The 25,604-nt window shown below is 42.2% G+C and overlaps 1 protein-coding gene across 1 annotated transcript in view; it reads left to right on the forward strand.

Annotated features, from left to right (window-relative positions):
• Positions 1 to 25,604, forward strand: part of LOC115560432 (VPS10 domain-containing receptor SorCS1) — a 40,351-nt gene that overhangs the window by 3,711 nt on the left and 11,036 nt on the right. Inside the window, exons 2-20 of the mRNA XM_030379853.1 lie at positions 6,697 to 6,764; positions 7,303 to 7,402; positions 7,674 to 7,832; positions 9,451 to 9,524; positions 10,861 to 10,925; positions 12,732 to 12,850; positions 13,312 to 13,401; positions 14,045 to 14,224; positions 15,482 to 15,628; positions 16,171 to 16,273; positions 16,696 to 16,772; positions 17,187 to 17,278; positions 17,934 to 18,041; positions 18,970 to 19,087; positions 19,371 to 19,504; positions 20,929 to 21,045; positions 21,895 to 22,066; positions 23,313 to 23,499; positions 25,053 to 25,186. Of these exons, the coding sequence (XP_030235713.1) occupies positions 6,697 to 6,764; positions 7,303 to 7,402; positions 7,674 to 7,832; positions 9,451 to 9,524; positions 10,861 to 10,925; positions 12,732 to 12,850; positions 13,312 to 13,401; positions 14,045 to 14,224; positions 15,482 to 15,628; positions 16,171 to 16,273; positions 16,696 to 16,772; positions 17,187 to 17,278; positions 17,934 to 18,041; positions 18,970 to 19,087; positions 19,371 to 19,504; positions 20,929 to 21,045; positions 21,895 to 22,066; positions 23,313 to 23,499; positions 25,053 to 25,186 (2,244 nt within the window). The remainder of the gene's footprint in view (positions 1 to 6,696; positions 6,765 to 7,302; positions 7,403 to 7,673; positions 7,833 to 9,450; positions 9,525 to 10,860; positions 10,926 to 12,731; positions 12,851 to 13,311; positions 13,402 to 14,044; positions 14,225 to 15,481; positions 15,629 to 16,170; positions 16,274 to 16,695; positions 16,773 to 17,186; positions 17,279 to 17,933; positions 18,042 to 18,969; positions 19,088 to 19,370; positions 19,505 to 20,928; positions 21,046 to 21,894; positions 22,067 to 23,312; positions 23,500 to 25,052; positions 25,187 to 25,604) is intronic.

The raw sequence follows: 25,604 nt of genomic DNA on the forward strand, positions 1-25,604 counted from the left end.
GGTCGTTAAGTTGTGAAGGGGTTGGTAGGCACCTTACCCAAGAATGTTGCAGGCAGAGGTTTGAACCCAGTGCATTTTGGCTGGAAGGCAACACTCTGTGAGACCTTCCTGATTTCCCTACAACTCATTCTTTCTCTACTCATCAGTCCGGCCTCAAGTCTGTTTAAAGCCTCTTCCAAAGGCAGCATGGCGAGGCAAGGAGCCCCGCAGTCTGGGAAATTTAAAGCAATGCCGGCGCCCAAGGAAAGTGTAGCTATGGTGCTATCAAAATTACACTGAGTAACGATGTTAAAGGGGTGATATTATGCCATCCGGTGTGAGTGTAATTAGCCATTACAAGCCGTTTGAAAATCGGTCTCTTTCTGTGTTTTAGTGGCATCACAAGTGGGAATGTCCAGCTTGTCTGTCTTGTTATGGCTAATCACACCCACACCTGGTGGCATAATTTCAGCCCTTTTGAAATATAACCTGCACAGAATACCGTTTCTTTACTTCAAACAGGATTCAGGAAGGGTGAAGAGAGCATGACTGTCTCTTACTATTATTTAATCTGATTGGCCCGAGTCTTGAACAACGTAAAGCCACACCCATAATTTTAAATCAATCGCTGCCCAAAACACCCTTACCGTTAGGAAAAGCCTTTGGTGGCCTAGCTGTTGGCGCAGCCAGCCGTGGAGGGCTGAAAGGATGAAACTGTGGTGTTTACTCCCAGGCTAGCCTATCCAACCTCAGCATTTGAACCAGAAATAGTTGTATTGCCAAGTGAACCTTTACATACAAGGAATGCAAAATATGGAAAAAACTGTATTCGTACAGGATATAAAATATATATACTAAGGGTCTTTTCTGAACATGAGGTCTTGGAGTATGGACCTTTTCAGTTGGTGGTTAGTGGGATTAAAAGGAATTTATTGGAGTTATATTCAACTGCGTTCAACTGTTTAGAAAGTTTGGTGTCTTTTTATTTAACTACTGAAGCATAGCTTGCCTGAGATATTTTCTGACTATCAGAAGTAAACTCCTTTTATAGTGACACAGGATGACGCGTATTAAGGGACGGGACATTTTTGGAATGTATAACATGGCAAGCATGAGGTTATCCACAAGGGTTCTTACTTGAAGAGCTGGTCATATTTAAAAAAAGACGATGTCTGGGAAACGACCATGACCATCCATGTCATAAACTGAAACCAAACCACCAAAATACACTTTGAACCCTCAAAAGGTAGACGGGAGAGGCATCACCAAAGGAATATTAATATTATTTTGACGACTCTGTTGTGAAGTCACTCCATAATGTATGAGCTTGTTGACCGGTTAGAAGAGAGGAAGCCAGCCGCTCTGACTTCAAACGACCAGCGAATCAAACATCTGCTCTGTTCGGAAACATTGTCTGTGTTAATAAAGAGTTGTGAATTGATGTGGCAGACCAGTCCCTCTCGGGGTTACAACAAGTGCGATAAAGATACACTTGATGTGTTACAATTTTTTTTTCCTTCTTTTTGCTTACGCCTCAGTTCGCCAATTATTATAAACGTGTGAATTGGAACGGACAGCTCTCGCTTTTTGTCAATGAGATTAGCGATGCTGTTTCATAGGGATGTGCTTTTCATAGGCACACTTTTTCATGTTGAGGCTTTTATGAAGTTTGTGCCTTGCCGGCCCCAGAGGCCATCAACACATTTTTTTAGGCATGGAATTGTTTTCTTGTTGTTTTATGTCGATATATAAATATTTCATGTAAATATCTCTAAAGGACATAAAGGAGTTGGATGGTTTTGGATTAGTAGAATTCCATGAGGCGTTTTGGCCCATTATTCTGTGTGTTACTAATTTATCGAGATTATAAACACTGCCAAGATTATTTGTGTTTATTACAGTTAATGTGAGAAATCAGGTCAATAGTACGCTGCGGCAAGTGGGGAGTGCTCATTTAAACTGTGTAGGAGTGTACAGAAGACTTGGCTACTAAAATTGCATTAGAGTTTTGTGCAGTGACCTCGTCCACAGCTATTAAACATGGTTGAGTAAGCTAGATAATAAACCATTAGTATGTTGTAGAGTTGGCTGGAAATAGAATTGGGTCGAGGGAAGGGACAGGAAAGGTAAATTAAATAAATTGTGGAATATATAACAATAAAACTCTCTGTACTCTCATTGTTAACAGCAAGATAGTCAACAGGGGCATTTAGCGTGTCTTTAATCATAGCAAATGCTCCAGTGGAAAATACCACATTAGTTCATTCATTTCCCCATGAGGTCAAAAAAAACAACACGTCACATTAATTGTGTTTTCCGACACCATGTCTTCATTCTTTTTATTTTCAGGTAATGCTGTGATTTGCTTTTCGATATTCTCCTGTTCTGCTCAGGAACCGTGTGCTGCAATTGCTTTTTTCTCATATGGAATCATCCATCTGTTTAATTGCGTCGGCTAAACACGCTGGCAGGTCTATAGACGAGGGAATTGAACTCCAACAGCTGATTTAAGCCTTGATCAGCGAGCACAGGGGAGGGAGTGCGGGGAATTCTAATACCTGCTCTGTATGCCGATTAATTTGTCTCATTCAGGTGTTCCCTCTCCCCCGCTAATGGACCCCCCCCTCCTCCACCTTCCCCCTAACGTTCCTCCCATCTAAATCTACACTCCACTCGTCCTTTTCTATTCCTGCTCACATAACATCTTCATGTAACGTTGGCTAATCCCTTTCAACCTAAGCCCTTTAAGTCCCTGTTAAAACCCTATTCATTCTTCGACACTCAACCGCATTTTTTTTTTCATTTTGTCAGTAGGTCGGAGATTTGAACAGGATTTAGGACTTGAAAATCAATTTGTTCATTCTCGTATGTCAAGTAATCCCCTTCTGAAGGTGTAGAAGAGCTTGTTCGTACGCCGGGTGTACGGATGGCCATAATCCGGTCAGAGATTAGGGTAACGCAGGTATTCAGTATTGGAGAGGAGCCTTCAGGACAAGGACTGGACATGAAGGGATGTGAAGTTCATTCAAGAAAACCTGAAAGTCTTTTCAGCCAACAACGCATATTTTTGCATTTTGCATATCTTCTCCTTTGTAAGGTGAATTTGTATAGGACTCGAAAACCTTAAAGTTATATAAAGTTATTTCCATCTGTCCATCTTTCTATCCTTATAGACACTGTCTGTCTGTACATCTAAACTCTATTTATCAATAGCATGCCGCATGTTGGAGGAAGAAAGGAAATATGTCAAATACTTTCAACACAACGGTCTAATAATAGCATCAATCCATCATCCTGGTACACTTTCTACTTTCTATTATGCTCCTCTTTTTAATCAGAGAGGAGGATATGGAAACTGGTGTGAAGTTAACTTTAGCCTTTATTCAGCACAAAGCACAGTTATCCCCCAAAGAAAATTTTGACCCGGCACTAGATAGCTGCAGTGTGATTGACACCATCTTGGAAGGCCCTTCTGAATAGATTCTGTATAGGTTAGCAGTATTATGCGGTACGCATGGGGGACTTACCATTCCCTGTCAATGACTGTCACAGAGAAGCTGGATTTCCAGCTGGCTCTATGTTGTGCATACAAATGATACAGGACATTACTACTGGACCCCGTCCCAAGGAAATGCATAAAGTTAATTGCCTTGCAAAACAAAGGGGAAAAGTAATTTGTCCATCTCTGTAAACTAATATGGATTGTTCTATTGTTTATGTCAATGTCCAGTATGGCTGGGTTTGTTTGGAAGTAAACAAGATATTTAATAGGACTGATACATTTTATTGTGTTCGCTTGTCCTTTGCTTAAATGAATAATGAAAAAAGTCCTCAGTAAGCATATTGTTTACTCGCTCGACTCTCGTCACATGACTTGAACAAATAACAGATGAGAATGTTTCAGAAATATGTCATCAATAATTAGACTGATGGGGTGGTGGGGAAGGATAGAATAGTTGTTGGTGGTAATGGTGTTCTACTCCCAACCCAAACGTGCTGGTTTTGATTCCAAATGTCCACAGCCTAACTCGTAGGCATCCATGAGCAAGATGCCCTAACCCATACACTTGCTCAGTATCGACACGTCTCTGCCTTCACCATGGGTCGATTCAAAAAAATGAAATAGTATATTGTCTCACCTAAGTAGAATAAATGACCAAGGGAGATCTTTGTGAACCTAGCGATGATGGCGCCGCAGAAGAGCAGGGGACACTGAGAGCAGAGAGAGAGTGAGAAGTAGGAGGAAGACGGTCTCTATTAATATCAGTAATTTATATTGCCTTCGAGCCGGAGCTCCCCCGAGTGTTGCCTTATCTCTGATGGGGATAACGTGTGTATAGCCAGCAGCACTTATGCTTATTAGGCCTGATCATTTAGTGTCTGCTAATTTACTGCTGATACTATATGTAATGTAATGCTCTCATCTCTGTGACTGCAGAGAGCGACTGTCCAAGCACCATAGAAGACTTCCATTTTACCCGTGTTATAAATGTGCATTTGATGCAGTCTTACAGCAGAATTTGATCTATCAGCAGCCTGTACAATTGGGTTTGAATCCGTGCAGCTAGAACATTGTTATTGAAAAGGTTTATGTTGTCTTTGCTTTCGAGGTAAAGTAGGGAAATCATTAACTTTTAACTTGTTCCCCTCCGTAACGTGAGTGCTGTGGTCCAGTCTTCGAGACAAGCAGAGAAGAAAAGGGAGATTCTCTGTTAAAGGATTTGATGCAAACAGGCCTGTCCCCTCCCCCCCATCACCAACCCCCCTATCCCTGCTGCTGTTAATTAACATGTGGGGCTGTTTTGAAATTTATCTTGCCATCTTTATTGCTTTTTCATTCATATTAAGTAAAGGCTCGTATAAAACCTCTGCAACACTATGTCACTTTTACGATCCTATTCCAAAGAGATGCCTTGAGATATTTATGGACGCCCGTGCCAGGTATGACAGAATGACATATTGTTTATTTATTTATAGTTCACCGATTGTAGTATTTTACAGCCCCATCCACCCTTCCACCGGCAGAAAAAAGCTAATAAATAATGGTACATGCCAGCCATTCATCTCAATAAATGTACTGCCACACGCTCGGTTAATACTTTATACATCCATCCCTTTATTTAACTATTTTAACTCCCTCACCCTCAAGAATCACTAGTACCTTTTCAGAAAGTGTATATTATTTATGTTTGAACAATGTGCAATTGTTTTCTGATGTCTACTGTGTTAGTAGTTTTGTCCTGTATTGTTGTGCCTCAAAAAAGTAATTTCCCCACAGGGATGACAAAAGTACGTAGTTATCTTTATCTACCTCGGTGGGCAAGATGACGCTGCTTTTAATATACTGCTCCTCCCACAGAAAGGTCCTGAGCCGGGTCAGCCCATGCCTACCGGCAACCCTTTAGCCCTTCCTTGTTAAGGCAGATATCATTCAAAACCCATTATGTTATCGATACAAAAAGTGTTGTTTTGTTTTGGTTTTATACAACTGATAATAATGCTGGGGGCAGGATAGTCCAGTAGAATAGTCAAAGGGCCCTATTTTAACGGTCTGAAACACAAGTGAGAAGCACTAAGCGGAAGTAGCTTTGTGGGCGGTTCTATGGCGATGTCGCTATTTTACCGGCGCAAAAATTACTCTTGCCTCTGGCACAAATCTAAAAAGGTTTGGTCTGAAGTAGCCTAATTACCTGTAGGTGTGGTTTGGGCGTAACATGCAATAAACCAATGAGAGTGCCAGCTCCCATCCCCTTTAAGAGCCATGAGCGCATTTGAATCTGACAAGTTGATATTTTGACAGCGCGTCTGTAGTCTCCGATGAGACAGATGCAGGTTTTCTTCCACAACTTCAGAAATACTGAGTCCTCAAATAAATTTCGGCAAAGAAAACTTAACACACATATGATATGCGGTTCTTATCAGTATTGTATGCATTATCGTTATCAACTTGTGTTCCTAATATGCATGCGTCCCCCCGTTAATATACATTGCCATGGGCTGTATTATGCCTTACGTGTTTAGTTTGTGTGTGTTTAAACAGATGGACGCACACCCGCATTCATTAATTATATTACAAATACACACACTTCATTCATTCTTTTTAACACTCAATCGCGGTAAAACAATGTTTCTCACAATCAAATGCTCATCAATCCTAAAAGGTATGGGCTTGTACACGATGTCTGTGTCAAGAAAATATGTGTTTGCTGTACGGTGTTTGCAGATGCATTGTGATTCGCAGTCAGCTTATTACCGCTGTATCAGCTGTTCTTTCCCAAATAATTTACCAAGAATGTGTGGCTAGGTAGATGAGAGAAGCAAAGTGTATGCGCGAGGTGCACAAGCGACATTATGCATGCGCCCTTAAAATAGCATCTGAACAACACGCCACTGACTTTAAACCAGGTATTTCCTGGTTTGTGGCGCAAGTGGCTTCTGAAACTGCAAAATAGCACCAGGGAACGTTTGCGCCAGAACACGCCTCCTCCTTTCGCCGAACCGCCCCTTGGGGTGCAAGATCATTCCCTAATTTACCGACGCGTTGCGCAGGAGGGAAAAGAACGCTCTGCGTCAGTTGCAAACTAGCCACGACACATGCGCCGGATGCAAGATAGGGCCCTATGTGCGTCTCAAACAAGTTGCTTTGGATAGAAGTGTTTGTGAATAGATGGCGCTTGTACTGATACTTGAGTTGATCGTTTGTTGTCTTTTCTCTAGGTGATTCTTATGCTGACAAAATACTTTGACTTCACCACAGGCAGAGTTACGGAGAGTTCTTTATGGAGGTAAGAGATGGATTTTCTTAGCAGTTCCACCTTGCCAATACAAGGTCTGCAATTACTGTGTTATCTCCTTCGACTAAGAACTTGGATGGGACTGGCAGGAATACATGTGCAGGAATGCTTCATGGAGATACAATGGAGATGAGATGCCTTTTCATATCATGTTCACAATTCCCAAATGACTGGGCCCCAGCCTTGACAGAAATTCTGAAATACCGATGGCCAACTGTTGCAACAGATGGCAAAATACTGTCCCTTTAATGAAAGATTACAAAATAAAGCATATTCTTGCTGCTTAATTCATTTTGTTTATTTTTTCCGCAAAGGTTTTGCTGGTGATTATGGCATCCTGAACCGTACAGAGAAAATAATTACTTAATTTGGCTCATTAAAATATGATTAGTAAATTACTTGTCATTTTCTGCTGGCCACTTGAGACTACAAGACCTCATCAGTGTTTTTGAACTTGTAAAGTATCATCCCATCATCCTTTATCCGGTCACAACAGCTCACTGACTACATCCTTCAACTCCCATTTCAGGTCCACCGACTATGGAACTACCTACGAGAAGCTGAACGAGAGAGTGGGACTGAAGACGATACTGAGCTACTTGTACGTTAGTCCAAACAACAAAAGAAAGGTACCCCCATCTCTTCGCCTACAGCAGCTATTAGAGAAACACAGCTATAAAAAAGCATATACTTATCGTTCCCATAAGAGCACGGCCGGTTCTGGATAGAAAAACTATAGTTTCCTTTTTGGTGCAACGTTGCACTACCCCACTTATATAGAAATGTGATATATTATCCACTCCATAGGATTTGATTGCACATCTGAGCGCCCTGGATGGGAGTCTCTCGAGGCGCCGTCTATCCATTTCCTCCTCATGGCCCTGTCTCGTCTCATCTCAGATCATGCTGCTGACTGACCCCGAGGTGGAGAGCAGTCTGCTCATTAGTGCTGACGAGGGGGCGTCCTACCGGAGACACAGCCTGGGCTTCGACATCCTCAGCCTGCTCTTTCACCCCGAGCAGGAGGACTGGATCCTGGCCTACAGCCACGATCAGAAGGTAATGTGTGTGCGGAGTAAGCCGGGCGTGGTGAAACTGAAACTGAAAGTCAGGGTAGAATAAAAAGGAAGAGAGACATGAAAGGGAAAGTAAAATGCATTAAGGCTTCAGGGAGAAATCTGAACTCTAATAATTGTTTGGGGTTGTTTTGTTGTTTATTTGCGATGGATCTTGAAATATTTATTATTAATTTATTATTTATGTCTTTTATGTTTGCGTAATTACCTTTCTTCAGGTCGTTTATTGAATTTTTTTTTTCTGCTTTGTGAAGCCGAAGTCGAAAAATAAAGTTTTGGATATTTTATTTAAGGCAATTTGTCTTCCGGAAAATGTGTTCTGTTATTTTGTTAATTGTGTCTGGACCCTCATTACCCAAGACACCAAGGCACAGCCGGCTAAATCTGCTTTCCTCTCCTTAAAACAAACAGCAGAGTTGCCTTTTCCCAGCGCATGGTACCATGTCCTTGATAAAGATATAGAGGCAGCTGACAGAAGAGACTCTCATCAAATGAAACAAAGTTCCCTCTTGCACGCCTTTTGACTAGCACAGACTGAAAAATAAAGAAGCACACAGCTTGAGGCACCGGAGACACCTGCCTGTGTGTGTACGCACAACCATTTTTGCACAAACACCAATTTGCTCACACACACACAGCAAAATAAAACACACCCTTTGAACCACAAAGGCAACTGCAGTGCGTACACACACACACACACACACACACACACACACACACACACACACACACACACACACACACACACACACACACACACACACACACACACACACACACACACACACACACACCACACACACTCCATTGATACACGCATTTCGTTATCATGAGTAAAAAAAAAACATGCTGTCTACCATGCTCTGCACAACAGGCATCAGACTGAACTTCCAAGAGCTGATTCTGAAAGGTTTGATACTCAGTGAGGAAACGCCGGGCCATGGTTAGAGGGAGATAAATGGATAAATGGAGCCAGCGGAGCCAGAAAGCTTTGTCAAACGCCATCAATTGCCGTTTGACAACAGTAAATAAAAATAAAGGATCTCTTGGCAAAGTTTGCCTTGAGGCTATTGCTAGCATTTTTTTATTTGAAAGTGACTTAATTTTTTTCTGAGATTTGTTGTTTTTCTTGACAAATAAAATGAAATAAAATACCTGAGAGTTGAAGGAAGAACAACAGGAGGCTTTGCAAGGCGGAAATACTGTATCCCCCATAATTCCTATTGAAATATGTATGCTGACTTAATTAGCGACCAAACTGAATCCAGCTCTTGATTTATCATGTTGGCAAAATTGTACCACACAGTTGATTGATTACCCTGCCAATAAAATGTCTGATGTCAAACCACAATGCTTTTGAACATCTAACTGTTTGCATGGAAGCATTACCATTTGGAAACAACTGTTCTCTGGTGATTTTGTCTCCAAGCATAACATCGACCTCAGAAGTGTTTAATTAGGTGCCTAATCCAAGAATTTCACCAAATTACACAAGTTACAACTGCCAAAAGATTTCTAAGGACTAAAGCCCTCTGCTGGTTATTTCTTTACAACAGACATTTAGTTTAATCACGCCCGATGTCTCCCCTTCTGTTTCCCAGCTTTATGTGTCTGTCGAATTTGGGAGAAGATGGCAGCTTGTCCATGACAACGTCGTCGCCAACAGATTCTACTGGTGAGGAATAATACACCAGCCTACGGCATTCAAACACATGTGTCGGTTTTTTTTTAACTTTTTGTAATGTTATTGGACTTTATATACATTTATGTATTTTCAACATTCTATAGTCTATAGTATATTCATTCCATCATAATATGAACACATTGTATTCTGTAGTACTGTGAACATACCCACAAATCTGTTTCAGTGTTACTTGCATTGTTTGAGGAATACAGAACAATGTAAATCAGACATGGATGGATGAGGCTGGTGTTGTGAAAAAAGGCTCCCACGTGAGACGGTTTGTCAGTGTCAGCTCTAGCCACGCTGTTGTCGTTAACGGAGCCTAAAGAATAGATAAAAGCCGTTCACACGCGAAGAGCTCAGCTTAAATGTCTCTTTATATCAAACTTAGCCCTGGGAGAAAAAAAACCTTATCTTATCTAATAGCTGACAACCACACATTAACCATAACTTATGGCGGCCCAAGCCAGACAATTAAGCAGGCCACAGTTTATCATTGTGGTCTCAGCCACCAATGGGAACCCAGAGCACCCTGTCCCTGGTCGCCTGTTGGCCAATAGAACGCCGACGTGGGATTTGACAAAGTGTCTATTAAAGGTGAAAAACGTCCGCGAAGCAATTACCAAACGCCGATAGAGGCGCGGGCGGGTCTGTTACTTTATACCATACCTCAGACCCCAGATGGCGAATCGAAAATGACAAGAAAGCTATATTTAGACCTGAGAGTGGCCATTATTGCAACAAGTGAACACTCGCTGTCAAAGTGCACTTAACTGCTGCCATTAAACATTGGATTCCAACCACATATCTTTCATATATAGTCTTTCAGCTTATTATTGTATGAGTGAAAATGGTTAACGCTTAGGTCAATGTGTTGGAAATAGAAACATCTGTTGTAGTGTTGGTATTTATAATTCATAATTATCAACTAAGCTATTGTGTGTGTATGTATGTATGTATGTATGTATGTATGTATATATATATATATATATATATATATATATATATATATATATATATATATATATATAGATATAGATAGATATATAGATATAGATAGATATAGATATATAGATATATATATAGATAGATATAGATAAATAATTATAATGAATAGAAGTAACTAATTAACTAACTAATTGTAGCCTACATAATATATATGTATATGTGTATATGTATGGAGGCTACAATTTATTATGTTTATTATATCTATTATTTATCTATTTTCACAATAATTACTGCAGTCTTCATTGTTCTGATTAAATTCAGAGGGCAGATATTAAAGTATGTTTAATAGATAAAGTTCTTATTGTATTAACTGTTGCAGGTCCCGACTGGGGTTGGATAAAGAGCAAGGAATGATTCACCTGGAGATCAGTGTATCTGATAGACGTAAGTACACACTTCCAGTGCATTATTTTACATTTCCATTACATATAGGACTCCAGCACACACTTTTAGTCAAAGTGACACTCAGTTGAAGCTGGGTTATCAAAGCGTGTGTGTGTGTGTGTGTGTGTGTGTGTGTGTGTGTGTGTGTGTGTGTGTGTGTGTGTGTGTGTGTGTGTGTGTGTGTGTGTGTGTGTGTGTGTGTGTGTGTGTGTGTGGGTGGGTCCTGGGTGAATATGGACTGGAAGGTGTGGATGTGTGTCTGAGGACCCTCTTACAACTGCTCAGAGTGCATAGCCGCTAAAGCAATTAAATGTGCTATTTATGCATTTGGTAGACTTATTTATCCAAAGGGACATACAGTAAATTCACATAAACTGTTTTTTAGCAGCAAGTAGGGGCTAGGGCTTCTTTTGCATCAATGCCTTCTACAGGTAGTCTGCATCGCAGACCGAGCCCAGGGATTTGCCGGCTTTTATTGGCTTAATTTGATTTAATTTCATGAATTTTTATGATTCCAAATCATTACACAGAGGGCTCCTCCGGAGAGTAGCATGCCAGCACGATCTGGGGTGATTAAAGTACTATCTTATCCCACACAAACGGCTACAAACACATAGTGACACGCACTTCTTCCAAGATAATTATTGTGCTGCCATTTTTCGGCAGGCGTACAAAAGGGTTTACGCCGCCCTGTTCTAATTAGGCCTGCTTGTTTACCCTTCTTGAAATAAAACCAGACAGCAGATGAAAATGTTTTCTCTTGCGCCAGGGCTCCTATTGAAACAGCTTAATCAACTGAATGCCTGAGAGCTAGATTCCCTTGTTTCATGTGTGTGTCTTTTGCCCGGACGTCGCTTCGAAATCTAAATTGGCAGGCCGAAAACGGTTCTCATGCGATTAAGCTAATTTGTTTCTGCGATGCCCGGGCTCCGGCTCCGAGTTGGCCCACGGAGCGGAGAGAAGCTGTTCTGGAAGAGACCCTCACAGTGTTAATGTCTCGTCCCAAGGGAGAGGAGCATCTCCTCTGGAGCCAAGACACGAGGACAGCCCTCTCTCGCTCTCTCTCTGTCTCTCTCTCACTCTCTCTCTTGGGCCAAGACCCGAGGACAGCCCTCCCTCTTTCTCTCTCTGTCTCTGTCTCTGTCTCTCTCTCTATTTCTCTCTCTGTCTCTGTCTCTGTCTCTGTCTCTCTTTCTCTCTCTCGCTGGGACAAGACCCGAGGACAGCCCTCCCTCTCGCTCTCTCTCTCTCTCTCTCTCTCTGTCTCTTCTCACTCTCTCTCTATCTATCTATCTATCTATCTATCTATCTATCTATCTATCTATCTATCTATCTATCTATCTATCTATCTATCTATCTATCTATCTATGTGTTTGTGTCTGTGTCTGTGTCTGTGTCTGTGTCTGTGTCTGTGTCTGTGTCTGTGTCTCTGTCTCTGTCTCTGTCTGTGTGTCTCTCTCTCTCTGGGGCAAGACAGTAGGACGTCTCTGTTTCTGTCTGTATCTTTCTCTGTCTCTCTCTGTCTCTGCCTATGACAGCCCTTTCTCTCTCCCTCTCCCTCGTTCACCCTGTCCCCCTATGTGCCTCTCTCGCTGTGGCTTTCCGTTCATCTATTAGTGAGCTCAGACACTGACCTCAGAGGGCTTATATATTATTATTATTATTATTTTGTTTTGTTTTGTATCCAAGAACTGGCTTAGGATGCCATCAGCATAAGTGATGCTTAGACCCAATATGGAGGACACGCTGAAGGTTATATTTGTGTTTATATATTTATTTATGAACTTTTCCTTCACTTCACTGCAGGCTCCCAGTACATTACATGCAAGCTACAGAACTGCTCGGAAGGAAACAAGGGCAAGCCGTTCCCGGGATTCATCCGGCCCGACTCCTTGGTGGTTCAGGACCAGTACGTGTTCATCCAGGTGGGTTTTTTATTGCCCGGTCCGTCTTCATTAAAAGACAATTAAACGGCGATGCAAGGGCCGGCGCTGAATCGCTTGCTTAATGTGCAATTCCCCCACTTTTCATTAACTAATAGGGGGAGGGGGAGGGCAATATTGTGATGAAGGATGACTTCGTACTGAATGTATTTGTGTAAGGCCCCTAAGCCCTCGCCCCCCCCTTCCATCCCCACCAAGTACTCTTTATGAACTACTTCTTTGTTTTCGCTGCTTTTCTGGGGATAGCAGCTTGTGTAATAAAGCATACAGACACGTGGATGAGAAAGGGATTAGAGATGTTAGGTATGAACAGTTTTTTCAGGTGCCGTCCATCTGTCCATGATGTGTTTCTCCACTACTTTTTTTTTGTCTTTGGCTTTATGTGATGCGAGCCAATGTACTTAAAGCATATAGACGTTGATTGGGTGATATTGCTGTTCCAGGTGCCGATTGCGGGGCAGTCTGTCCACTATGTGTCCTATAAAAGGAACCCCTTCTACCCCATGAAGCTGCCCAAGTACACACTGCCCAAGGTGAGAAACAATTTGGTTGGGACGAGTTTCATACATACTGGACTCCCTCAGTTAGCACAAATTGTATATCTTACTCACTCATTTAGCATCACATTTGGCTGCTAATTCTTTTTTTATGCATCAATTAGCTCACTCCGTAAGTGACACTTAGTTTTCTTCCTCACTTAGAATCAGTGTAGCAATTTCCATGTTGCTACAAGCCACATAGGTAGTTTTCCCAGGCCCCTTTAGACAAGGATGCGTAATGATGTTGGAAACTGGTTTATTGTAAGGCTTGCAGACGATGATACATGACGATGCGATCAATGCTGCCATGCAGAAGATCTCTCTCCCGAGTGTGTGGGGTGATGACTGGTATAATCTGTGCACGTTGATTTCCCAATGCACAACCGGTGTGCATGCAGCCTCACCCAGCGCCAGAGTCCAATCAGTCTGACACGGCCTGGTGAGGCTGCTCAAACCAGCCATCACCCACACACACTCCCACAATCATTTTGTTTGCTTCTTTAGTATCAGTCGATTCGCTTCCTCAGTAAGTTAGCTTCCTCATTGAGCATCAGTCAGTAGTGTCTTCCACAGTCGCCATCGTATATTCAGCATCCTCTGCTAATTACGTGGCTGTCACTGCCATTCCTTTTTCCAGGACTTGCAGATAATCAGCACGGATGACAACCAAGTTGTGACAGCTATCCAGGACTGGCACCAGAACGACTCGTACAACCTGTACACGTCTGAGCAGGGAGGGCTGTTTTTCACCCTGGTGCTGGAGAATGTGGTCAGCAGTGGTGGACCGGAGGGCAACGTCATGATAGACCTCTACGAGGTAGGAACACCCACCCACCCACCCATGCATAAATTATCACTCTTTCCATTTGGCCATCCGTACACACATAGTCTTGTCAACCCTCCCTCCATCCCCCTCTCATCTTTCCTACCATAAATCATCTATCCATCCATCCATCAATCCTTTTCTACATCGAAAAATGTTTCACCAATCTATCATTCAACCTCTATCTATCCATCCATCCATGTAATCTATCAATCTATCCATCAATCTAGCTGTCTGTCTATCCATCATCCGTTCATCTACCCTCCAACTGCCAACAGCCTTCTATCACTCCACCTATCCCTCTTTTCATCCATCCATCCATCCATCCATCCATCCATCCATCCATCCATCCATCCATAATTTTCTCTATCGTCAACCGACTATGTTTTGCCGAATGCACACTGCATGGATCAATTGTGAGATACCAGTTCAGCTTTGTAGTTTTACGGCAGACTGTTGCCAGTTTATTGTGTATAAATAGCCAAAGACGGCTCACTTCATCTTCTTTGTGCTTTTGCCCCGAAGCGTCTACATTTCTCAACCCCTATCTGGACCTTGTTTGCTCTTTCCCTCCTCTCTTGTGGTCTCGTGGTGACCTGAACTAAAACATTTAGTAGCGTCGCTGCTCCCCGGCACCAAGCCAACGAGGTCCTGACACCAGCGTTAGCATAACGCAGGCCAGTTCTAGCTCGTTCTTGTCCTCTCTTCCACACAGTGGAGTACTTTACCTCACACACAGTACACAAAGGCTCAACTAAATCCTGTATAAGCTTCAATACCCTGGATGGAAGCTACAGATTTCTGCCTCCCTCTATAGATTATCTTCCACTGCAGTCATTTCTCTTCCTGCGACAAGTTGGTATTCCCTTGGCCGACCGACCGAGGAAAGTTTTACTTTGTTCCATGTACAAAGATTTGCACAACATCAAAATAAAAAAGGAAATGCGGCCATGCGAGGACGACCGAGGGAATGGTTGGATTGCATCGTCGTTGCATCCTCTCGGCAGATAAAGATAAAGTAGCAAAGTCTCGAAACTGCGCTTTTACTTTGTTTTGAATCCCTACAGAAGGATCCAAAATAGTCGTCTCTGTCTGAGAAAGAAACTGCATGTGACCAGACGCCTTTTCTTGTTGCAGACATACCCTTTTTTTGTTTGTGCTTTAACTTTGAGTATCATTTTGATATATTGTAGGAAAAGTGGAAAGTTTGACAACTTTGCCTCCCCCTCCCCCGCCCACCTTCCCCTACAGGTAGCTGGGATTAAGGGAGTTTTCCTGTCAAATAAAGTCGTTGACGGCCAAGTGAGAACTTACATAACGTACAACAAGGGGAGGGACTGGCAGCTACTGCAGGCTCCTGCAAGAGATCTCCAGGGAAACACGGTATACTGTGAACAGGTACATGGCTATATACATAGGTTTGTGGGTGTGTTTGTGTGTGTGTGTGTGTGTGTGTGTGTGTGTGTGTGTGTGTGTGTGTGTGTGTGTGTGTGTGTGTGTGTGTGTGTGTGTGTGTGTGTGTGTGTGTGTGTGTGTGTGTGTGTTTTAAGAAGCTCAGAGCCCTTTCAAAACCTCAAAATAGAGGGGAAATCGTATTTTTAATGTTAAACATCAAAGTTATCATAAAAATATTCAAATTTTCACTTGGCATTCGGAAAGATGTCCTTTACCAGTAAAAACACTTAACCTTACTTTTTTTGTGCAATGTGTTTTTATCACATATGGGATCCTCTGAGGGGTTCAATGTGTCATTGGATCTCACATTAAACCAACAATAGATTTGTCGTACTCTACAGAGGTTCTGTGAAATAATGATATTGAGGGAATAACTTTTACTTTGACAGGTATCAGCCCGCCCCTGTCTGTTCTCAGGGAATAACTATAATTATGACTAATGTCTGCCTATATCTCTCCCTCTCTTATATCCTCCTGTTTGTCAGCCATTTTGTTCCTTGCACCTGCACCTCCATGTGTCTGAGAACCCTTACACTTCAGGGAACATTGTGAGCAAAGACTCAGCTCCAGGAATTATAATTGCGTCAGGTAAGGAAGTTGTGCAACACGGTAAATGTTCAACTCTTTCGGCTGATGGCTGGTTGCCACGGAAACAGGCGGTAGACCCTCAACTTTACCTAATAGTCGCTTGTTCCACAGCTAATGGTACCTCTGTTGGCAGCATTCTCGTGCGAGCAAGTCTATATTTCCTGTTACAGTTCTGACAGTGGAGCAAAAATGGTTTTCTGTACTCATAGGATTGTTTTTCTACTAGGATACACATGAACTGTGCTTGGCCTGCATGACTGTACCCTCATGTGTTAAAGGTTCAAACTGGCATATTTGAAAATGTTTCTTGCAAAATGAGGTATATTCATGTCGATCGGAGACCTTTGTCAGTTTATTGTTTTTTTCTTTCTGTTGATGACTATAAACATCCTTCTAAATAATAGCTGTTTTTTTGTGCGCAGGTGTGATGGGCCCCGAATTAACCAGCAATAACGTCAGCATTTTCATTACGTCTGATGCCGGGAACACATGGAGAGAGGTAACACTCTTGTTTTTTGCATTTCCTGGCAGTATGAACTCATATCAAAGAGAGGGCGAATTGATTTTGCTTTCGGCTTCTATAAACCCGCTTAGAGAAGAAAATCGGGTGAATAACAATTCATAACAAACAATTGATACTTGACTGGCTTAACTTTAGTGTGCATGAATATATTTTTGAGAGATTAAGTCTTGTTTAAAAATAAATAAATTAAATTATGTTTATATACATTCTGATGAGGGTGGCCTGGCCCTATAACCTTCAATTCAGGCAATTAGTTTGTCGGAATCTGGGAGAATTGCCATCCACACCATCAAATATTCAGATGCGTGGATGTTTGCTGTAGCCATCTCTCTGCAATAACAAGTCCAGCTCAAACGGTGTAAATGGAATTGCTCTGGTTTTCTCTCCCAGGTGTTTGAGGAGGAATACAGCGTCTTGTTTCTGAACCAGGGGGGTGCTCTGGTGGCCATACGACACACTCCGCTGCCCATAAGACATATCTGGTACAGAAATATATGCATTATGCCTTCCAGGGAAATGTGTGCATGCCTTCGCTTTTTTTTTCTTTTCATTCTGATTGAATTCACCTCTGTAATAGCCGTCCCCCCGTAGTCGGTCTATTTCTTGCAGTCAGCCCCCTAGTCAGTTTGTCTTTCTTAGTTGGATACTTGCATTATGATTGAATTCATCTCTGTTAGCGGCTAATGTCCCTAGCCGCTCTTTTTCCCAAACCATACATCGTTGTTTCATTCTGAAATATAGACTATATGTCTCAAGGCAAAACAGTTTTACTTATCAAACTGCATTAATACTCCCTAGTCTCGGTATTCTTCTTCTGAACCCGTCATATATGGCACAGTTGTCTTTGAAAAACAAGCACAGATCTTCAAGGGAAAACCGTTACATGCATGCGCTTTTATTATGTCTTATGGAACGTCTCTTTGTAGCCCTGATCCCCCTCGTCACCTGGTTGTTGTGCTCCGACCTTCCTAACAATACACCAACCTAGGGAACCCTGACCTCGAAAATACACATTATGTCTTGGTGAAAAACTGCAAAATGTACTTTTCTTTTTCCTTTCTGTTGGAGCTGACCTCTTTTTGTAACTCTGGTCTCCCTAGTCACCCGTTTTGTACTCCTTCCTCCTCCTTCCTCCAGGCTGAGTTTTGATGAGGGCCAGCGCTGGGATCAGTACAGCTTCACCTCCTCCCCGCTCTACGTGGACGGGGTGCTGGGGGAGCCAGGGGAGGACACCCTAATTATGACGTACGTAGACTTGCAACAAAAACCTCAATACTTCCCTTGTGTCCAACCGATAGACGTGGTTACGACAGACAGACAGACAAAACTGAACCGAAAGAGATCCGGACCGATGTCCGGTTTTACCGGCACAAAGGAAATTCATTAAGAAGTCAAAAAGAAAACGAAAGGAAACTGCAGTTACAATAGATTGAACAAAGGTTAGAACAAATTGGATTGGTATTGAGACTGATGCCCATGTTCTAGCATTGAAAAATAGTATAATATTAACTATTATATAGTTAGTAATTTAGAATATGTGTTTAGCCCAAAGTGACATACAGGTGGATCCAGAAACAGGTTGTTCAGGAGAAGGTATCTGGGTTTCTTGCTCAAGGATATCTACAGCTTTGCGGACCGTAGGGGTTCAAACTCAGTACGTCATGGCTGGAATTTGAACATCCTAGCCACAGCGCTATGCTATCTACTATAATAGAATAGTGTTGAGGGGAAAACTTTAGTAATATTTAGAAATATTGCTCTATTGATATAGCACCTTATTGAAACACTCCATTTATTAATATAAAGGTCAGAACTGAAAATAGCGTTTGGATGATTTTTGTTTGCTTGCCGTCTCAAAGTGTAATCACTTGAAAAATTGCTATTTGTTTATGCTTATTGTAGTGGGAGCTTGGGGAGCGCTTGATCTAGTTCTCGGCGGTCGCTTGGGCAGTGTGCTACATTACTGTGAGCATTTTCTGTCTCCTCCAGCTACCCTGTCCTGTCACGTTTCAGAAACCTGCTGCCCTCAGCACTCTCCCAACCCACCCCAATTCTGCTCGTATGCCCCGGTGGTTCGCACCCTTGCTCTGCGACGTCACTCCGGATAAGAGCGTTCGCCGTGCGACCAAACGTTGATGCTGAAGATGAGTGTGACTGTGTTGCTTCTGTGCAGAATATTCGGTCACTTCAGCCATCGATCTGAGTGGCAGCTGGTGAAGATCGACTTCCGGTCCTTCTTCAGCCACCGCTGTCAGCCGGACGACTACCTGACCTGGCAGCTACACAACGAGGTAAGGCCAGGCCAGCTACTATTTTGACCACTACTCGTCTCACACGACAAACAGTCAAGTCTATTGCACTTGATGATTTGTCATGTTTGTTATCGGGGGCGAAGCCCTCCATCCCAGCCCATAGTCTCAAAGGGGCGTAACCGGCCCCCTCTCATCCTCAGCTCGGGAAATATTTTAATTATCAAGGAATAAACCTGATACTTGATGTCGGGTCACATGAGGTCCAGTCCAGCCCCGCCCCTAATCCAACCAACCACAACAACAGCACGTCGTGTGTTTACAGGGGGAGGTCTGCATCATGGGCGTGAAGAGAACCTTCCAGAAATTAAAAGGCAGCGCCCGGTGCGTGAAGACCAGGGACCAGCAGCGCGCCCGGGACTCAGTGCCATGTCCGTGCACCGAGGCGGACTTTGAGTGGTGAGAGCAGGGTTGTTGGTGTTTGGGGGGGTTGGCGGTGGTGGTGGCGGTTGAGCACATTTCTTCTTTTCTGCATCAGTGAATCCAATACATCACACTCTCCTAATCTCCACAGGCAGGACTGTATTTTTTTCTTATTATACCCACTGCTAGGAAAAATAAATATATACAAACTACAGGCAAAGTTGCTGCTTGAGTTTGGGTTTTCAGTGCCGAGTGAAGTTGGACAGACTATCATCTTCAAATGGTGGAAATTTCGATACGGTTGAGATTTGTTTTTTTTTCCTTTGGCGATTGCCATGAAATAAACATACAAAGTAAAGGAAGAGTTCGTGTTTGGGTCTCCAGGGCCAATTGAACTTAGACAGACTTTAAATGCTAGAAATGTTGATGTAGCTAAGATGAGGAGTTCATGTTTGAGTTTGCAGAAGGTAGAGCGACTACAGACTTACATTTTCAAGAATGATTAGGATAATTACTATTAAAATGTACATATATACAAACAACAGGAAGAGTTCATGTTTGACTCTGAGTTTTCTGTGCCAAATGCAGAAGGTAGATTTCAAATATTGAGAAGTTTGATATGGAAGATTTATATTTATATACACACATACTGTGTATATATATATATATATATATATATATATATATATATATATATATATATATATCCTACAGGAAGAAGAGTTCAGGTTTGAGTTATATGTGCCAAGTGAAGTTGGATGAGTATAATACAAATCAGAAAGTTGGAAATGTTGACATGGTTAAGATGGGTATTTTATTGTATACCGCCGCTTGGAAATAAATATATATCCTGCAAACTATTGGAAGATGTATTGTTTGAGTTTTCGGAGCCAAGTGAAGACCCTAGGGAGACTATATTTTTCAACTGTCGAATATGTTTAGATGGTTAAGATAAGTTTCATATTTTATGTTGAATGCTAGGAAATAAATATATATATATACAAACTATGGGAATGTTTTAGGTTGCTTTTTCAGTGCCAATTGAAGTCCGATAGTCCAGGGAAGTTACAGGGAAGTTTGTTTGGGTTTTCAGGGCGAAGTGAAGGAGCTAGAGACAAATGTTTAGGAGATTTTAAATGCATGCTGTAACAGAAGGAGAATCAGATCATTTTCTCATTATTTATCTTGCTTAAAGGCTGAAACTTGCCAATTTTTCAACTTTTAAAATATGAAGGTTTTTTTTATGTTGAATTCATTTTATTATAGTTCAGTATATTTTTCGTAGTATAATAAGTTATCAGAGTGAATGTCAAAATCACTGTGCCTACATTATGATATAAATAACCTTACCTCTGCCTCCCACAAGACTGAAATATTGTTCAGTTATTGGTTGTGAACATTTGAAAACTAATTTGTGTGCATGTTTCATTCCATGGCAACTCGACGGCTTGACTGAGCAGCGACTACGGCTTCGAGAGGGGCACGGATGGGAGCTGCTCGCCGACGTTCTGGTTTGTCCCGACAGCAGCGTCCCGAGACTGCCCCGTTACCACTGAGAGCTACCTCAACAGAACCGGGTACAGAGAGAGAGCGAGTGAGAGTTGTTGGAACACTTTTATTGAGTTAACATTATCCTCTGCTTTTTGATGAAAAACTGTGACTCAATACTGCCACCTTCCTCATGTTTTGTGTGAATGTGTGTTTTTGTGTGTGTGTTTCTGGAAGTGTATGTGTAGTCCTTTATTAAGAAATGAAAGCTATGCATCCATCTGTACATGTAATGTATTCATTCACATCACGACTATCCATCTATCACACTGTGTTTTGATAGATAGATAGATAGATAGATAGATAGATAGATAGATAGATAGATAGATAGATAGATAGATAGATAGATAGATAGATAGATAGATAGGTAAAGAGTTATACAGAACAGAGAGGAGAGAAAGCAGGATTTAAAAAGATTTTGGAGAGAAAGATTTCAGAAATACAGCTGCTGAAATACTGCTGTTCTTTGGAAAGAACAGCAGAAATACAGTATATACGTCAGCTTCAAATAACACATTATATTTTTCTGGTGTGTATTCCAGTGTTTGTGTGTGTGTGTGTGTGTGTGTGTGTGTGTGTGTGTGTGTGTGTGTGTGTGTGTGTGTGTGTGTGTGTGTGTGTGTGTGTGTGTGTCTCTGCTCCTTCATTGTAAATGTAGATGTAACATTTTTTTTAACACACATTTAAAAAAACAACAGTTGAACAAAGTGAATAAAAAAAAAATGTGTGTGGGTGTTTGTGTGCATGTCTCTGTTCTCTTATTGTGTGTGTGTGTGTGTGTGTGTGTGTGTGTGTGTGTGTGTGTGTGTGTGTGTGTGTGTGTGTGTGTGTGTGTGTGTGTGTGTGTGTGTGTGTGTGTGTGTGTGTGTGTATCCTAGGTACCGCAGGGCTTTGTCCAATAATTGCACGGTGGGAGGTGGGGCACGGCCGGGCCCCAGGCGACAGAGATGCCCCAGCTCGGCCCCCAGGGGCCTGCAGCTGCTCACCATGGAGCAGACCCTGGTGGCCCCGCTGGGAAACAACGTAACCCTCCTCGTCTTCCTTGAGGAGGTGCTGACGCCAGGAGTGTGTGTGTGTGTGTGTGTGTGTGTGTGTGTGTGTGTGTGTGTGTGTGTGTGTGTGTGTGTGTGTGTGTGTGTGTGTGTGTGTGTGTGTGTGTGTGTGTGTGTGTTCTTCGTCTATAAAGTGTTGTGTGTGTGTAATGTCATCATGATTGTAGAAAAGGTGACTTGATGCTCAGATTAGTCTTACTTTCAGGACATGGTATATCCCTAAAGAATAATATTTTTCTTTCGAAAAAATCCCAGGATGAATAATAGTTCGAAAAATGTCATAAGGGAGGAGGCATCTTTCTCCTTAGGGATTTCTTTCCATCGTTCAAATGTGACTAGCTGGCACTGATGGCACAACACACTGCTATCACATCCAGGAGCTCTTTATTAGCCAAGTAAGTTAACAAATAAGAAAGGAACATGCAACAATTTATATTGGTGCACTGCTTCTCAAAGGAACTAAAAAACATGTACAAGAGCTAGTAACCATTTTAGCTACACATTAACTATAAATACTACAGATGTTTGGGTTTGTAAATTACTGCTGTAAATTTAAGAAGGAGAATTGAAACGTGCTGATATCATGATAATATAATATCAATGTTTATTCTATTATTATTGTAAACATTATAATAATGTACCGGTAAGTGTTTCCTTCATGTTACTTACTGTAAACAGGTTAGGTAGATTCGATTTTGGCGTAAAATCCCTCCATGCTTTTCCTGGCTCATTCTGTTACAAAGGGGTAAACAAATTGAAGTGGTAAACAATGAGACTGTTGAAATGAGAAACTAATTGTCATTGAAGTCGACCACAAATGGCGGAAACTGACCAAACAAAACCAAACTTGAAAACAAAAAGATAAATGTGTGACCTATGGTCATTCGTGTTTTTGTGTTTTGTTTTGGGTATTCATTTCAGTGAATCGCTCTGTCTTGTCTTTTTGTTTTTTTGTTGTTGTTTGTTTCTGTGAGGGGTGATGGTTAATAGGCTGTGCGTCACTAGGTGGATTTCTTGGCCCAGTGAGAAATTATCATTTCCATCTCAGCAAACTAATGTGTGTCTTAGTTTAGTTTTGAGTTGTATGATTTTGATCGTTTCAATGTACATTTCATTAGGATTTTATTGGACTTAAATTCTTGGAAGCTGAGCTGGAAGTTGACAATATCCTGTTTTGCCAGTTTTGACACTGTTGTTACCTTACACATTTATGTGTGTTGTTTGGTGTGTTGTGTTGTCTGCAGGGTGCGAGCGCCACCACTAGCATAACGGTGGACTTTGGTGACGGCACGGCGGTGTCTTACGCCAACACCAGCTCCATCGAGGATGGGATCCGCCACATGTACAACAGAGTTGGCATCTACCACGTCTCGGCAATGGCTCGCAACCACCTGGGGTCGGACCGGGTCACCCTGTTCCTACACGTCTCCTGTGAGTCCGCAAACTACAAAATAAGTGGCAGATGAGAAAACACCCACGTATTACCATGGTTATCATGGTTGCCATGACACCCGTTGATCGGAGATACAGTGACTAATCAAGAACCAACAACGGGTATTTTCTTCAGGGAACTCCCCCTGTGGTTACTATTGAGTCATTGAACAGATGTTGTCGTTCGACTTGCAGTGATTTCAGATCCATTTCTTTAAGGAGCAGGTAAAGGGGTAGGGCATCCTGTGCTTTGAGCCTGCATGTCACTGTGGACCTTAGGGGATCAAATATTATCTTAATACAGCCTACACCAATGTGGGAAAATAACCATGATAAAAACTCAGGATGAGTGGCAAGGGTCTCCCCGCCGAAAGGAACTGTGTTTGATTCCAACGATGTCCACATCCCGGATTCCTTGAGCAAAGGTGCCGCTGCCTCTTCGGGGCATGCTTGTATCTGATTTCAGTTCCAGGTCGCTTTGAATAAAGAAAGTCTGCTAATTGACTTATTAAGTATTAAACACCAAGACTTCCTTTGCTCCTTCCGGACTCGGCAGCGCACCGTAATGGTCTTGACATGCCAAACCACATAATGAGGTCTCCACCGCCGCCCAGTCGGCCCATAACCACGTCTGGTCAGAGGCCCGCTTGCACAGGTGTCTCTAATTAATACCACTGGCCAACGGTTCCCGCGAGCGCCCAAATCACACGGTCGTGGCGAGAGGTTAATTAGGTGTAACACGCTCCTCCTCAGACAGATGGAGCAATAGTATGATGTATCCCTCTCTCACTCTCCCTCCCTCCCTCCCTCCCTCCCTCCCTCCCTCTCTCCCTCTCTCCCTCTCTCTTGGCCCTGACTTTATGCTCAGTGGTTTCACAGAACCTCTTGTGTCGTTACCCTCGCGCCTCGCGAATGATTTCATGAGGAACGTTTGGGAGGAGTGGAACACCACTGTGGGCTTTATCGAAGACAGAGTTGTTGAAAGGGAACAGAAATGACAAAAGTCACTGCCTATGTCGCTGCCTCTTGGTGAATCAGGCCAGAGGAGTCGCAGCCATACGTGACTGGAATGAATATTAATATTGATTTTTCCGTCTTTTCTCTTTTAAGAAACAAATCAGCTAAAGGCTGTGTTACCCAGTTTGACGCCACTCACTTCATTTTAGAGAATTTCATTTTTTCACCATTTTGCAGAATGTGCTATTTTCAGTTCATGCATAAAAAAAAAATGTTTTTTGTGTACATATATAGCCGTAACTTGCTGTGTTTGTGTTGTTGTTTTTTTGACAAGTATGGTTAGGGATATATGGCTAGGAGTCCATACACAAATGTCTAGTTTCTCGCATTGTGTACATAAATATACTTTCTGTATTTATTTGTTCATTTTTTCCTCATATTTAAACCATCTTGATTCCTATCAACATCCTGTATGTTGAGCTGTGTTATAAAGTATGATCATATCTCGACTGTCTCCCTACACTGAATGAACATTAGCATAGAACCCTTTGACTTTGGGTTTCAAACGGTGTCCTCTGTGTGTGTCCCGGTTGAAGGTGAGCTGGAGCGGGTCCGGCTCCTGGCTCCCCCGGTGGCCCTGAAGAACCGAGCGGTGAACCTGTCCACGGTGCTGGAGCCCGGGAACGTGGGGGCCGTCACCTACTACTGGTGGCTGGATAACAAGACGGAGGTCAGCCCCCCCTCGCTGTTGCGGTCGTAAAGCTTTATTGGCGTGAAAGTGACTTAGCCTCTTGCCAAAACCAAAATGGCGTTCAGTTTATTAGTTGATTTATTAAACATATACAATTTGGAAAGCGACATAAAAGACAAACATTGTGTAAAAAATAAACGGATCAGTAAGAGCCAGAAAGGTTTCAAGTTGTCTTATTTGACAACATTGTGCCACATGTTGTGCTGCTATAACACTCACTTAACCCTGTTATTTTTCTGTCTCCACTTAATGGCCCCCGTTCATCTTTCATTGATTATTTTTCTGGTTTTCTTTCGTCTACTCCTTTCTGACTGTTTGTATTTCTGTGTTCTTTCTTTCTTTGTCTTTTCTTTCACTCTTTCCTTTCTGACTGTTTGTATTTCTGCCTTCTCTTTCT

The sequence above is a fragment of the Gadus morhua genome, chromosome 15 (genome assembly GCF_902167405.1).
Source record: "Gadus morhua chromosome 15, gadMor3.0, whole genome shotgun sequence".
In the NCBI taxonomy this organism is placed as follows: domain Eukaryota; kingdom Metazoa; phylum Chordata; class Actinopteri; order Gadiformes; family Gadidae; genus Gadus; species Gadus morhua.